General features: G+C 59.3%; 1 protein-coding gene across 4 annotated transcripts; it reads right to left on the reverse strand.

Annotated features, from left to right (window-relative positions):
• Positions 1-624: 624 nt before the first annotated feature.
• Positions 625-12,935, reverse strand: FAM110D (family with sequence similarity 110 member D). Of its 4 annotated transcripts, none has more exons than XM_019498807.2 (2): positions 12,327-12,935; positions 625-2,448 (listed from the first exon to the last, which is right to left on the reverse strand). In XM_019498807.2, exon 2 carries the CDS (start codon positions 2,133-2,135, stop codon positions 1,071-1,073), a length of 1,065 nt encoding a protein of 354 aa, XP_019354352.2. In that variant the 5' UTR covers positions 2,136-2,448; positions 12,327-12,935; the 3' UTR covers positions 625-1,070. The 4 variants fall into 4 exon arrangements, with proteins under 4 accessions (XP_019354352.2, XP_014456289.2, XP_019354354.2 ...); XM_014600803.3 differs by lacking the exon at positions 12,327-12,935 and adding an exon at positions 5,754-5,842; XM_019498809.2 differs by lacking the exon at positions 12,327-12,935 and adding an exon at positions 5,116-5,601.
• Positions 12,936-15,447: the final 2,512 nt, after the last annotated feature.

A 15,447-nucleotide genomic window follows, 5' to 3' on the forward strand; every position in this document is an offset into this window, starting at 1 on the left:
CCACACCACCTCCCTCTGCTTTGAGTGCTGCTGTGGGAAAGGAGAGCCCCCAGGCCAGGGCTTGGAGGGGCAGAGCTCAGCTCTTCAAGGGAAGCATCCCTGGGGCCTGGCTTCTCCCAGCTGGGGGTCTCCCAAGAGGCATCGGCTTGCCTGAGGCTCTGGGTCTCTGCGGCCCCTCATGGAGGCAGCTGAAGGACACGGAGGGGGTTGGCAAGAGCAGAGCACGCTGATGCCAAAATCAAAGGCAGCCGTTCTACCCAGCGGGGCAGGGTGGGAGCGGGAGCCACCCACACCTGGAGATGGAGGGCACAGGGCAGGGGAGGATGAGTAATTCCCCCCTCCCAGTGCTCTTGGCAGGCTCCCGGCTGCCTGGGACCTGTGCAGGCTGGTAGCAGCGCTCTGCTCCCCAGAGCTCAGCTCCACCTGGCCAGGCCTGGGAGAGGGACTGGGGATGAGAGCCAGGCTCAGGCCTGCCAACCAAGGGGCACCTTCCCCCAGTGCCAGGTCCTCAGAGAGGGAGGCGCTCCCCCCAGCCCGGAGCAGTGCACGCAATGCCCTTGGCCCTCGCCGCCCCCGACCCCTCAGCAGCAGCCCCCCATCAGCCCAGAGCACAGGCAGCAGGACTCCAGGTGCATCTGGTTTTATTCCTGATCCAGAAAACACAGAGAAAAGCCTGGGAGGGAGGTGGCAGCTGACAGAGCCAGCTCTCAAGGGGCAGCATCGTGCCCGCTGAACCCACGGATGAGGCCCCAACTCCTGCCAGCCCCGGGCCCGGGCAGAGCCCAGCTCCAGGGAAGGTCCAAGGGCTGCACCTCAGCCTGCGGCAGCCAGGGGAAACTAGGGGGTTTCGTCTGGGACCAGCCACGGAGACGCCTGGGTCCCATCTCGCCTCTATAACCCAATGTGGGCCAGCGGGTCGCCCCTGCCAGGGACGCTACACCCCACGGTGCCGGGGAGGGCAGCAGGGAGGAACCAGCTCACATCTCCCCTCCCTAAGTCCATCCTGCCACAAGTCCACAGCCCAATGTCCTGGGCACAGACCCAGCCGGGGCCCTGGCCCATCTCCGCGCTCACACGGTGGACTCCCGGCCGGCCGCCCAGGCCCTCTGGCAGCCGTAGAGCCACTTGATCACCCGGGCGTTGCGCTCCACGATGGAGACGGCGGAGCAGAGCCGTGTGCCAGGCTCGTCCCCGCTGCCCTGGGACGGGGCGCCCTGGGACCCCGAGCCGGCTGAGCCCCGGCTGCCCGGGTGCAGGGAGGAGGCCATGTCCCAGCCCGCCGGCCCGAAGCGCTCTGCCCCCAGGCCCTCCACCAGGTCCCGGTCCAAGCCGCAGTAGTTGAAGAACCGCTCCTTTTCCGAGAGTGGGAGGGAGCAGCGCAGGGCCAGCGCTGGCTTGGCCCCCGGCAGGGGCTGTCCCAGGCCAGGGCTGGGCAGGGGTCTCTGGGCACGGGCTGAAGCTGGCTCCATGGGGCTGGAGCTGCACGGGTGTCTCTGGGCGCTGGGTGATGCCTGCTCCATGGGGCTGGTGCCAGGAGCAAAGAGGCTGCCTCCTGGGCTCTGCCCTGCAGCCACCTCCTTCTCCAGGGGCACCCAGGCCATGGCTATCTCTTCTCTCTCCGGGGTCAGAGGCTCCTCTTTCAGGCCTCCAGAGGAGGGGGACGTGGGGGACTTGTCCCTCAGGGGCCCCTGGAGCAGCCACCGCACCAGGCCATAGCCCTTGGCGTTCTCCTTGTTCCCCGCCGTGCAGTCTCGCTTCTGCCGGTAGATGACGAGCGAGTCGGGCCTCAGCCCACGCTTGCTGCCGCCACGCCGTGCCACGGGGGACTGCGGGGGTGCTGGGCGGTGGGGGCTGTCCCAGCTCAGCTCCACGCTCAGCTCGTTGCACTGGTGCGAGATGAGGAGGCGCCGGGGGCGAGGGGATGGCCAGGGGGTACTGCTGCACAGCACGGGCTCCTGCCGGCTCTCGATGACCTGCTGGGTTTTGACGTACTTGGCTTTGTCGGCCTCCAGCCTCTCCACAGCGCTGGGAGAGCGGGCGCCCCGGTCCCCTTCCACCTGCCGGCGAAGGTACTCCGGCCCCCGCGTCAGCAGCCCCAGCGGGGAGAACCCGCTGGCTGGCGATACCGGCCTCATGGCACCGGCCCCCTTGGCTCTTGGGGACACGTGCCCTGACAAGGGGCAGCTGGCAGCAGGGCAGGCTCAGGGCACCATGGCAGGAGCCCAGAGCCCACCGTAAGTCCCACTGCCTTCCTCACAAGGTGCCGGCACGGCTAGTTGTCCACCAGCTGGATCCAAGCAGTCTTCGAGTCCAGCCAGGGCAGGGAAGCACGCTGGCACCCGTGTCCACGGGCTGGCAGAGCCCCTTAACCAGATCTCCACCCCTGCCTGCAGGTGGCAAGGTCCTCTCGGGGCATGGAGCCTGAGTCCCGACAGCTCAGCTCCTCACCTGGAAGAAGAGAAGAGGGATGGGGGTTAGTGATGGGCGAGTGCCCTTCCCAGGCAAGGGGCAATGGCTGTTGGGCTCCTGGCTAGAAAAGTACCAAATTCTTTCACTCACGACACAAACCCCAGCTGCCGGACACTGGGGTGCATGTTATAAGTGAGGAAATACAGTAACCTCTGTTTTTGCCGGGGAGCTGTGGCTCCCTAGCTCCACTGTCTCTCCCCACGGGCACGCTGCTGAAGCTGCCGCTCAGTCCCTTCCTGCTGCTGGCCAGTATTTCCAAGGCAAGATCTGCTTTTCTTCATTCTGCCTTTCAAAAGCAAGGTGCGTGCCTTCTGCGGGGGCACATCATACGCAAGGAAAGAGGGTAACTGCCTCCCAGGAGAGCCAGGAGGTTTCCGGCTTGCAGGGGAGATGCTCGTGCCCCTTGCCAGTACTCCCGGGGTTGTCTGCACCCACGGGCCCCCGCCTGCCCTGCCACGGCTCCACGCGACGGCCCGAGCTGGGCGCCCACACGCAGACCCTGCCTGTTCTGAATTAAGAGCGGGGTCACGGCTCACAGCTGCCCCCACTTCCCCGTCCCGCCAAGCCTGGCTCTTCTGAAGCACGTCCCAGTCGCCACTTGCTAGAAAAGCACGGATTTTGCCAGCCAGCTTCCAGGGAAGTCCTCGTGCCTGGGCTACCAGGGGCACTGAAGAAAGACCCCGTTGCTACAGCTCCTTCTCCACCCCGTGAAGCTCTGGCACGAAACCACAGCTGAGGAGGGCCAGGCGCGGCCTCAGGAAGAGCAGGCGCCTGGGAGGGGGCTTGGGGCAGCGGGGAGGTGAGGAAGGAGCCACTTTCTAGACAGGCCTGAGGTGCAACCCGCCGGGGCAGGAAGAGGGAAGCGCGGTGCATCCTGCAGCCCGCCTGGGCTGCAGCCGACAGCCCCGGAGCAGCCGTGACAGGAAAAAATAGCAGGGTTGCCGCCTTATCTTTAGGAGCCCAGCGGCTGCCAAACAAAGCCCAACAGGGCCACGGAGGGAGGTGGCTGCCCACGGGCTGAAGGACCCTCACGGCTTCCCCTTTCCAGGCCTTGCGGAGGGAGGCGGCATAGGGGTTTAGACTTCTTGGGGCCCGTCCGTGCCAGATCCCCCTAAAAAGGCAGCCTGGGTGCGGCATGGGATGGAGGGGCCGGAGGGTCAGCTCCTGTGTCCATCCCTGCCCCTTTGCTTCTGTGGGGGCAGGATGGTCTGTGCATGGCTCGTGGAGGCCTCCACGTGCTACGTCCATGTGAATCAGCCCCCTCCGGCCATCTAGGATCTAGCAGGACTGGAGAGCTGTGCTCTGGCTCTTCCTGGAAAGCCCCAAACCGGGGTAGGGTGTCCCATCCAAACCAGGCCTCGTCTGACCAGCAACAAACTGGCTTGGGGAGGGCAAGGGGGAGCTTACGGTAGGTACAAGTCGAGGTCACCGCTGGCATCGTGACCCCATGGGGCTTAAGAGACCCCTGGGCAGAACGAGCCTCATCACGCTCTAATTGATCACCCAGCGAGGGCGGCTGAGAACAAAGGAGGGGCCGACCCCGGGGCCGGGGCACCGCGGGGCCGGGGCAGTAAATCAGGTGCGGAAGCTGACAGGGCTGAACAGATGGTTTCCTTGAACACAAATGGCTCGGAAGAGCCCCCCCAGTGCATCGGGAGCTAATGGTTAACCAGCTTTCCTGTCCTGGGCACGTCTCCCCCCAGCTCTGCGGGATATCAGCAGCCCAGCCCAGCCCTCCCAGCCCCAAAGCCGAGCAATGCCCGGGAGCAGAAAGCACAGGGCAGCTGGCGGCGCCTGGGATCAGATCACCCACCCGGCTCCGAGTCCGGCACCAACCCCTCCGCTTCCTCCAGCCTCCCCCCACCCTGCACCCATGCACATCAGAGCCAGCTTCCCTGTCACAAGAAAGCCCCCACGTACCTGAGATTAGCAGCTCTCCCCCCCCCAGAAGGGAAGCATGGCCAGGCATGGAAATACCCAGCTCAGGTGGGCACAGAGGCAAAGATCCCCGACCACCTCCCCTAAACTACCGGCTCTCCCAGGCACAAAGGGCATTCCCAGGTAGGGACTTGCCAGCCCTGAGATGTCCTGAGTGCAAAGAAAGAGCAAGAATTAAACTCCAGCCCGGGGGGGGGGCCGGGAGCGAGTCTGCAGGGAGAGACCCAGCCCAGCTCTGGCCGCTATGGGACCTGCTGGGAAAACAGGCCTTTCCAGTCCCGCGTCTAGGTCTGGGTTTGTCCCAGCGCTGGTCGGAGCCGCAAACCAGCAAAGTCCCATGAAACCCAAGTTCTTCCAGCCGCCAGTTCAGAAAAACCAGAGGGGAAAAACTCAAAGGGCAGCTCCAGCCCTCAGGCCCAAGGGGCTTGTGACCTGTGCAAAAGGACATCTGGAAATCGTATCCAGAGCAGCACCGATTTCCTCCCGCGCCCCCGTCCGCCTGCCTGCCTCGGCCGCTCACGCTTGGTCCGAGCGCTGAGGGCAGAAGCGGTCCTTGCTCTGCACGTACAGCCCCTAGCACAAAGTCCCCCATGTCCCACTACAGCAAGGAAGAAAAGCATCCCATGAAAATTCAAGTGCAACGTCCCATGCAACTCCGTCCAGCTAAGTCCGGGCAGAAAGCCTGGTGTAAGGTGAGATAGCAGCTACCTGCGCAACGCTGCTACCGCAACCCGAGGCCTCTCCACGCATCACTCAAGCCACACGCGGCTCCTGTGAGCCCAGGCCGGACTGGGACGGTGTCACCCGCTCCTGGTGGGGAGCCCACTGCACGCCCAGTCGCCGAGAGAGCAAGGCTGGTTCCCAGAGCCTGGATCTGGCCAGCACGGCAGCGAAACTTCAGACGAGCTCAGCAACCCCCAGAAAACCAGCAGCCCCGGGGGGCAGCACCCGTCTCCGCCCCTGCACGGGCGTGCTGGCCGCCAGACCTCTGTGGCATTTCCCACGGCCGCCCAGGAGGTCTGACCCCATCGCCGTGCTCCCACGGGGCCTCCCCGCCACCAGGCCAGCTATAAAAAGCGCGGCGCTGAACTCCAGGCCTGGCACTATAAATAAGCAGGTTGCGGGCAGACGGGCGCCCGCCCTGCAGAGACGGCTCCTAACCACAGGGCAGCTCCCACCCGGGCTGGAGCCGGGCCAGCCTCCAGCCAGAGCCCCAGCACCAGGGGGGGTGGGGGGCAGCAAACAGGGGCACCCCAGCAGTCCCGCCCAGCACCCCGGCACGGATCCCAGCCTGGAGTACCTGCCCCCGAGACCCGCAGCTGGAGCTGGGCAGAGGATGCACTCACCTGGGCCCAGCCAGGGGCAGGGGCAGGGGCTCCCCGCCTAGCTCCAGCGTTGCTGCCCAGCCAGGAGCTCAGGCAAACCCAGCCGGCTGGGGCAGCAGCCTGATATAAGCTGCCAGGACTCTCCACCCCCAGCCACCCCTCCCTGCCACGGCAGCCCGCGTTAACCCCTGCCCTTCCCCACTGCAGCTGGCCTGAACCCCACACGCCCCGCAGCAGCTGGATTAACCCCTGCTGCGCCCCACTGCTCCTTCCCCTCCTTTATGCCCAGCCCTCCTGACGTCTCTCCTGCCCTCTGCCACTGCGGGAAGCGCCTGGCTGCACCCGCTGCTGCCCTGGGCTTGGGGCCTGGGAGCTGCCAGCTGTGGTGTGGGCAGACCCCATCTCTCCCCACCCCTAGGAACAAGCCTTGCTTTGCCCGTCAAACCTGGAAACCCTTTGAGTGGGGACCTCTTTGCACGTACAGCGCCAGGCACGCTGCAGCTGGGTCTCTACTGGGGTTTCTACCTGCTGCTGTCAGGTGGCGGTCACACACACACGTGGGGTCCCATCCTGCACCAGCTGAAGGGCGCTGGCTTCTGGTTTCCCCCCTCTGATTCCCACCTGGGCTCGGTGTGGATGCTCCTGCCTACCCCTTGCTGTGCTCTGGGGCAGGGGGGTGGTTCCCGGTCCCTGCTGCTGGGTGCTGCCCAGGTCAGAGTTGGCGCCAGATCGGACCTCAGGAACGGGGCCTGGCTGCTGCTTCTGGGGTCTGGCCGGCCGGCAGTCTACGCCGCAGGCACCCCATGGAGGAGACAAAGGGGATGCCACAGGGCTGGTATCAGAGAAAGAGCCACGGCAGGGGCTGGTTGGGGGCCAACAACAGCTTCCCGGCTCCTTGCCCCCTGTATGGACACCCAGGCCAGACCCCACCTCCCCTCGCGCCTCCAGGAGCAAGCCAGACCCCCAGACACTCCAGCCCCGAGTGCCCGTCCTGCCCCCAACCCCTGCACGAGCTTCCAGTCGTGGCTAAGGATCACTGCCCGGAGCTTGTGCCAGCACTGCCCAGGCTGGGGCGGTGCAGGGATGTCGGGACACCCCCGTCTAGACACAGGCCCCAGTGCCTTTGGCCCCCGGCAGCAGAAGGGTCGCTGGCAGGCGGCTCTGCGCCGGCCGCAGGAAGGTTTGGGCCTGGCTGCTTCCTGGGGAGGATTATAAATGGCAGGAAGCGGCAGGAGACTGTGGAGCCAGCGCCAGGGCTATATTTACCTCTGCCCTTTCCCCTGCCTGCAGGGAGGGTGATCCCGGGGGAAATGCCCCCAAGCACCGGGCACAGCACCCGGGACGGGGTCGGGGAGCCCAGGGGCTCTGCTCCCAGCCCTTCGGCAACTCCAGGCTTCGCCCCCCGCTTACAGAGACGCCACGGAGCCCCCAGGGCAGGACCCGCGTCGAACTGTCCACCCACGCCATAACACATGGACACACACTCACCCCAGACATACACTCACTGTAACACACCCCACCACTCGCCATAACACACACACATCCCTACATGCCATAACATACATGCACACACATTCATCATAACATACGCCGCCACTCACCATAACACACACATCCCTACATGCCTTAACACACAGGCACACACTCTGCACATGCTGTAACAGCCCTTCCACTTGCCATAACACACACGCACGCACACACCCCTACATGCCATAACACACATGCACACACTCACCATAACACCCCCCATTCACCATAACACACACACATCCCTACGCGCTATAACACACATGCACTCACCCCACATGCACACATCCCGTAACTGCCCTCCGACTCTCCATAACACACATGCACACACGCATCCCTGCTTGCCATAACACACGCACAAACACCATAGCACACCCCTCCACTCACCATAACACACATGCACGCATGTCATCCCTACTCACCATTATACACACATACACATCCCTACTCACCAACACACGTGTGTAATCCCCACTCACTGCAACACACACCACACATGCAGATGTTCCTATTCTCCAATAGGCTCAGCCACCCCACCCCTACTCACTGCAAGGTGTACACACCCACACCACTACACCTTGACACGTACAACCCCCAGGGCTGTGTTGGGCTCGGTGGTGGGGGTGTCAGTAAATCCACCCCCCACCCACACAGGCTGTTTCCATAGAGCTCCTGGGTCCGCAGGGTGACCCACGGGACCCCCCCAGTGGTGTGGGGTGAGCACCACTGCCGGAAGCAGTCCCGCCAGCCCGCGAGCTGGAAGGAAAGCGCAATGGAAAGCCCAGCTTGGCTCTGGTCCTGAGCGCTGTTTGTTCCATCCAGCGTGTGGAGCCCAGACTCGGCCGCTGCCTTTTCCCAGCAGCGTCGGTTCCTTCCGGCCGAGTCACGGCGCCCCAGAGGGACCCGGTACCTGGAACTGGCCATGGGCATGTCCCTGCAGCCTGGCAGAGAAGGGATTCCAGGAATCAGGCGGCCCCGACCTGGCAGCGGGGAGAGGAGGCCTGGGCCCCCCGCCCTGGGCTCCCTAGCTGTGCCCGCTGCCCGAAAGGGAAGTGCCTCTGGGGCAGGCCCCGTCTCAGCTCTGTTTGTACAGCGCATGGCACGGCAGCCCCTGGGAAACTGTTTCATCCCCTCCCTTCCTGCTCACTTCCCCTTGGCCCCTGGAGCCCAGCTGCAGCATCTCATGCCTCCTGGCACCCGGGCAGCCAGACTGTCTGTGCCTCCTGGCAGTCTGCATCTCGTGCCTGGTGGCCTGTGGAAAGCAGGGGGACCACGACAGCCAGTGCCCTGCTTCTATAACAGGTTGTTAACATACACTCAAGGGATCCCAAGCAGAGGCCGTGCCCCTGTTACAGAGGAAGGCAACCTCCCCCCACCAGTCTGTACCAATATGATCATGAGGCAGAATTCCTTCCAGACCCCAAATCTGGTGTTGGTCTGACCCTGAGCAGAGGGACAAGACCCTGTAGCCAGAACCCTCCAGTTTTGATCCCAGTTGGAGCATTGCTGCAGTCCAGATGGGATTAGATTGACTAGCAGACATGACCGTGGGTAACTTACCCTGAGATAAAGGTACTCCTGATTTTCTTGGCCTGGCTGGCCCTGTCCCAGCAAAAGGTTAGGTGCCGCATGCCCGCTTGGGCTGGGTGCTGCATGCCCAACTCAACTTCCACAATGGAGGGAAGCGAGTCTGTACTGCAGCAAAGGTGTGGCATGGTCACATCCCGCAGGAGCCCCTTTTGCACCAGAACAGGTGTGCGCTAAGGGGCTGCAGTAGCTGCAGCATGCCAAGAACTGGGGGACACACAGAGAGGTGGGGAAGGGCAAAGCACGTGGGTCACAGTGGCCAGGGTGGATCCCAGCTTGCAGAAGAAACCCCAGGGAGCTATTACAACCCTGAGTGTGAGGTCTGCAAGCCAGGTGCCTTCTCCCCTGCCACCCACAGCCCCATACAGCTCCCTTCTGCCCCCGTAGAGTGAGCAAGGGATGCGGGGCCACGGAGCGGGGAACTGACTCCATAGCAGTCACCGTGACCTCAGCAACGTTGGGGAAGTCACACGGGGGAGAAGAACAAAACAGCTTTGAAAATAAACATCCTTATATTTAGCCCCGCGGGCCCCTGGGCAGCGTGAGTCACCACGTACTACGGTAAGCTCATTTGCAGCCGTGGAAGCAAACCAGTTCTTCTGGGAAGAGCAGAGGTGAGTAAGGGCAGCACTGGCTCAGCCCCCATTGATCAGCTGGGGGTTGTTCCTGCTAATGCCAGGTGCTATCCTCCACCAGACAGAATCGAAGGAGGAGAAAGTAGAAGGATTGTGGGTTAGGTTACATGGGGGGCAAGGAGAAAGGGATTTGGTGGTAGGGGTCTGCTACAGACCCCCACACCAAGGGGAAGAACTAGATTCGGGGCTCCTGAGGCAGCTCTCGAAGATCATAAAAGCTAAGGAGGCAGTAGTCATGGGGGACCTAAACTACCCAGACATCTTTAAGTCGGCAGGCCTGGATGAGCTCCATCCATCCGAGGGTGCTGAAGGCACTGGCCGATGTCATTGCACAGCCACTGGCGGGAATATTTGAACACTCGTGGCGCACGGGCCAAGTCCTGGAGCACTGGAAAAGGGCCAATGTGGTCCCCATTTTCAAGAAGGGGAGGAAGGAGGACCCGGGCAACTATAGGCCAGTCAGTCGCACCTCCATCCTTGGCAAAGTTTTTGAAAAAATTATCAAGGCTCACATTTGTGAGAGCCCGGCAGGACAAATGATGCTGAGGGGAAACCAGCACGGGTTCGTGGCAGGTAGATCATGCCTGACTAATCTAGTCTCTTTTTATGACCAGGTTACGAAACGCCTGGACACAGGAGGAGGGGTGGATGTCGTATACTTAGACTTCAGGAAGGCCTTCGATACGGTATCCCACCCCATACTGGTGAACAAGTTAAGAGGCTGTGATGTGGATGACTACACAGTCCAGTGGGTGGCGAATTGGCTGGAGGGTCGCACCCAGAGAGTCGTGGTGGATGGGTCGGTCTCGACCTGGAAGGGTGTGGGCAGTGGGGTCCCGCAGGGTTCGGTCCTTGAACCGATACTCTTCAATGTCTTCATCAGCGACTTGAACGAGGGAGTGAAATGTACTCTGTCCAAGTTTGCGGATGACACAAAACTGTGGGGAGAAGTGGACACGCCGGAGGGCAGGGAACAGCTGCAAGCAGACCTGGACAGGTTGGACAAATGGGCAGAAAACAACAGAATGTAGTTCAACAAGGAGAAATGCAAAGTGCTGCACCTAGGGAGGAGAAATGTCCAGCACACCTACAGCCTAGGGAATGACCTGCTGGGTGGCACGGAGGTGGAAAGGGATCTTGGAGTCCTAGTGGACTCCAAAATTAACATGAGTCGGCAGTGTGACGAAGCCATCAGAAAAGCCAATGGCACTTTATCGTGCATCAGCAGATGCATGACGAATAGATCCAAGGAGGTGATACTTCCCCTCTATCGGGCGCTGGTCAAACCGCAGTTGGAGTACTGCGTGCAATTCTGGGCGCCACACTTCAAGAGGGATGTGGATAACCTGGCCAGAGAAGGGCTACTCGTATGGTCAAGGGCCTGCAGACCAAGCCCTACGAAGAGAGACTGGGGCACCTGGACCTCTTCAGCCTCCGCAAGAGAAGGTTGAGAGGCGACCTTGTGGCTGCCTATAAGTTCATCACGGGGGCACAGAAGGGAATTGGTGAGGTTTTATTCACCAAGGCGCCCCCGGGGGTTACAAGAAATAATGACCACAAGCTAGCAGAGAGCAGATTTAGACTGGACATTAGAAAGAACTTCTTCACAGTTCGAGTGGCCAAGGTGTGGAACGGGCTCCCAAGGGAGGTGGTGCTCTCCCCTACCCTGGGGGTCTTCAAGAGGAGGTTAGATAAGCATCTGGCTGGGGTCATCTAGACCCAGCACTCTTTCCTGCCTATGCAGGGGGTCGGACTCAATGATCTATTGAGGTCCCTTCCGACCCTAACATCTATGAATCTATGAAAACCTGGGAGATGCACACTCACAGACACACAGGACGGCTCCTGTCATTCCCTTTCTGCCAGTCAGCTTACACCAGAAACCAGCCAAAAGCCCAAAAAGATGTAACTGCAGTCTTCAGTACTGCCAGGTCAGCCCAAATCCCTCTGGCTACCCTAACGCACCCTACCCCACAATGGCTGACCTGGGGCTGTTCCTGCTAGCAACAGCCCAGCCAGCTCTGGCTTCCCCAAGCAGGTAGGAAAAGCACCGCCTGAGACAGAGTTCAGCTGTTTCCCCTGCCCTGCTAAATGAACCCCAAAGACTTGCCTCTTTTCAGCAGCGCAGAGCAAGATGCCCAGAAATGCAGTATTTGGGGCTTCCTGCCCTTGTGTAGCAAAGGAAGCGGGGCTGGATGTACCGTCACACGCAGTTCACTTGCTGGGATGTGGCCTGGGCACTGCCTGGGAGGGGTAGGGGGAGATGCTCCAGGAAGATCATCTCCATTTAGACCAGCCTCCTACCCTGGCCGGGCACTTGCGTTCACCCTCCTCCATGCACCCGTCCCATCAGGACTCACTTGAGGGGCTTGGCGAATCACTCCACCAGCTGTCAAGACACCTTATAACCACAGACAAAGAAGATAATGGCCCTCCTGCCAGCAGGCGCAGGGTCTCAGTAGCAGTAAGATGACCCATCTCTTGGGAAAGACCTAGACCAAGGGGATGCCTCAGCTCACCAGAAGGCAGCTGCTTCTCATGGGCAAGGTCATTGCTGGAGGTGGCCTGCAGAGCTTTCGGGTGACGGCAGCACTAGCTTCCATCTCCCTCCCAGCACACAGTCCAAGCTACTCCGATGGCTACACAACCGAGTGTCGCCAGACCCTGCTCTCAGAGCTGGTTTCTCAGACTGGTTGTTTTCCTTTAGTCCCCAGCTCTAGGAGTCCTGAGATCACATGAGAACCTTGTATCTCCTCCCCCTGCCCCCAAGGTAACATTCTCCGGGAGTGCGGGACAACACAGAGTAGAAAGGTTCAAAAACAAATCAGAAGAAGCCAAGACTTACTCTTAAGAGGTGCTGTTTCTGGAGTGGCTGGGAGAGCAGAGACGCGACTTAGTGCTTGGGATTAGTGTCATTGATCTGTATAACCTCTGCCTCACCCCCCACAACCAAAGCATCTTGGAACTGAGAAGGATAAAGGGTGGAAAAGCCACCACCGTACCGTCCCCAGGGGACAGGCCATGCGGTTCTAATCGATCCCGGATGAGCAGGCAGGAAGAGCTTTGAAAGGCAACACTCCACACGCTGGGGAGAGGAACTGAGGACTTCCGTATCCAATCGAGACTGCAGGGAAAGAAGAGATGGCCGGAGAATGGAATTTGGTGCAGACAGCTAGGCTCACGCAAGAAGGGACCATTAATGACTGTAAGGAATGAGGGCAGCAGCCATCCATCTCCATGCCTTCAGTGCTGGAAACCAAGCAGGATGTTAGGACTCCTCTGGACGAAAACCACCCACAGACTTAACTAAGGGGTGCAACCATCTTCTATATGCTACACAATCTTTTCCTGTTGATTTAAAACGTAACAGCTGGAAAGTTTCTTTGCCTGGCCAGCTAGCAGCTATAGCAGAGCACAAGCTAATTGCTGTAAAGGCTTGTGCCTGCAAGAGAGATTTTAATTGACATTTTCAAAGAATCATGGAGACGGGCTGGAAGGGACCCCTGGAAGTCACTGAATCCATCCCCCTGCCTGAGGCAGGATCATCTCTATCCAAACCATCCTGCACAGGTCCATAATGTAATCTCTTTGTAAAACTCTGGTCAGCCCCGACCCAACACAAGGCATCACACCCTGGAAATGCAGCCCTGAGGAATCCAGGCTGAAAGGCATGTAATTCAGGTCAGAGCAATGTGCTGTACCAGCAGCAATGAGTTGCTAGCACAATCCAGGCCTGTAATTAATTCCCCACCTGTGCTGGCTGGGGGATGCTACCATGTAAGCAGATCTTGGGTATTCTTACCCCCCGTGTCTTCGAAGCCTACTTTAAGCAGGGCCAGATGGCAGGTAAGAAAAGCTTCTGAGTGTCCCATATAGCCTCTGCTGGGGAATTCCACATCTGATGGCCCTGGCATAAGCAAGGGCCTGACTGCTGCAGGAAGAAGAGGTACTAGGCCTAGGGGCTAGGAGGAAAGAAGCAACATAACCCACAGCTGCTACAGAGGCCGGGTAGGAATTGCAAGGTACAAGCAATGGGGAGCTCTCCATCACCCTACCTGCTGCAAGAAGGAACAACTCCGAACCATGTGCCAGCTCCTTAGCCAGGGTCTTGCAGGGTTTCCAGAGCACCGGGATGCCCCAGCGATCAGGTATGGAATAGATCCGACTGAAAACAGGACAACCAGCCACACACCCACCTGCTTCTAGGTGAAATGCTTGCTGTTGCTTTCTTTTCTGTCCACTGATCAGGGCCTATGCACATGCTGGGCTCACCAGAAGACAGCTGGTGCATCTGACCTGGCGATTCCTAGGTTTGGAGAGGTCCTGGTGTTACCCAAGGGGTGCTCCAGGTGAAGACCCGAAAGCCTTTGGCACTTTGGGCAGGGGGAGGATGGATCTGCTCCATGAGAGGATCGAGGTGAGAGGTGCTCTGAATCTCAAAGAGGCATGCAATCACACACAGCATCTCACACTGGCAAAGTGCTCCCATCCCCTGTGGGGACAGGGGAAGGGACAGCCTGGCTTTACAAAGCACCTGCAGTAGCAACTAATGATGGGAAGCTCTCATCCAGGGTCGAAAGTGAAACCTGTTGGATGGGTGACAGTGGAGCTCTCTCTGGACAGGGGCCATATTGATAAGCCATCACAGCAGCTGGGAGCAGCCTGCACTGGCAGTGGCAGCAGAGAGCTCATATGGGCTACGCCATTATCCTAAAAGCAGTACTTCCATGTCCAAGGGAATCCAGAGAAAGCATAGTTCAGCTTCCTAAATACACAGACCTCTCGGCAGCCTGTCGCAGTTACAACACGCCATCTCGTGGCCACGCTCCCCGGAACAACCGCAAGCTCTGGATCGCAGCCAGGGGTTAGCTGAGCTGGCACAGCTATGTTATGATTAATATAGTCCTTATACAGTTACCTTCTGTTTGGGTTGGGCAAGCAGCTTAAGAATCAGTCCAGGGCACTGCATGTTAATGGCTGACTAGGATGTGAGACCAGGCTTTGGTTTGCAGAGCTGCTACTGGCCTGCAGGTCAGCTACAAGGTACTTCAACTCTCCAGGCCTCAGTTTCCCCATCTGTAAAAAAAGGGACTTGCAAAACTGCCTCTTATCCAAGACATGCACAAACTGGATGAAGTTTTGTAAGAGCAGGGCATTATGATTCTCTCATTCTTTAACTACTTGCTATAGTATGTCAGGTGCACAGAGACACTTTGCAGCTGACAGAGGTGTAATAAATCCCTCTTCCTTACCTAGAAAGACTCAAGAAGAGCGAGCACTTTGCATAACCGCACGGCTGAAAAGGAAACGAGAAACAGCAGTGGGTGCTCAGTGCCGTCTCCTGCAAGTGGTGGGGCCTTGTTAAGAAAGATTTATGCTTACATGCCAGTAGCTCGCTGACTTTGAGACAGCACCTTTGGACTCTAATAGCAGTTCATTATTATTTTCTTCCTTCTTCTGACTTTGCAGTTCAAGACATTTAAGCCAGTCCCAACTGCGTGAAGAATCACTGCTATCTAGTAGAACAGAAAAACAGTACAAAAGTCACCTATCTACCGCCCTTCTCCAGACTGCACAGGCTCAGCTCGACCTTGCGCTAGCAGCCAATCCCTGTGAAAGAAAAAGGATATATATAAATAAATGTCTTCTTTAAACAGAGGGCACTAGTCCAAGGGGCGGGCGAAGCTGCTGTAGGTTTCCTCAGTGCTATCTTAACCACTAAGCAACATCTGTCATTACGCTGCAATTTCAGCGAGAGCGCTGATTGGCTGGCACGCAGGGGAAGACACTGTTTAAATGAATACAGAGCAAACAAACAAAAACCAAGTCAAGTTCACAGCCCCTGCCCTGAAGAGCAGTGCCACCCAGCCAAGCCCTGCCCAGCAAAGCCATATAAGCGAGACAGAGTCAGATCTTCACATGCTGCAGCAGGCGTCATGTTATTTGATCAAACCCGTGCCCTTCAT

Source organism: Alligator mississippiensis, chromosome 6 (assembly GCF_030867095.1).
Source record: "Alligator mississippiensis isolate rAllMis1 chromosome 6, rAllMis1, whole genome shotgun sequence".
Classification (NCBI taxonomy): domain Eukaryota; kingdom Metazoa; phylum Chordata; order Crocodylia; family Alligatoridae; genus Alligator; species Alligator mississippiensis.

Coding starts and splice junctions, on each gene's coding strand:
- FAM110D (XM_019498807.2), bottom strand. CDS start 2,135: ATGAGGCCGGTATCGCCAGCCAGCGGGTTCTCCCCGCTGGGGCTGCTG.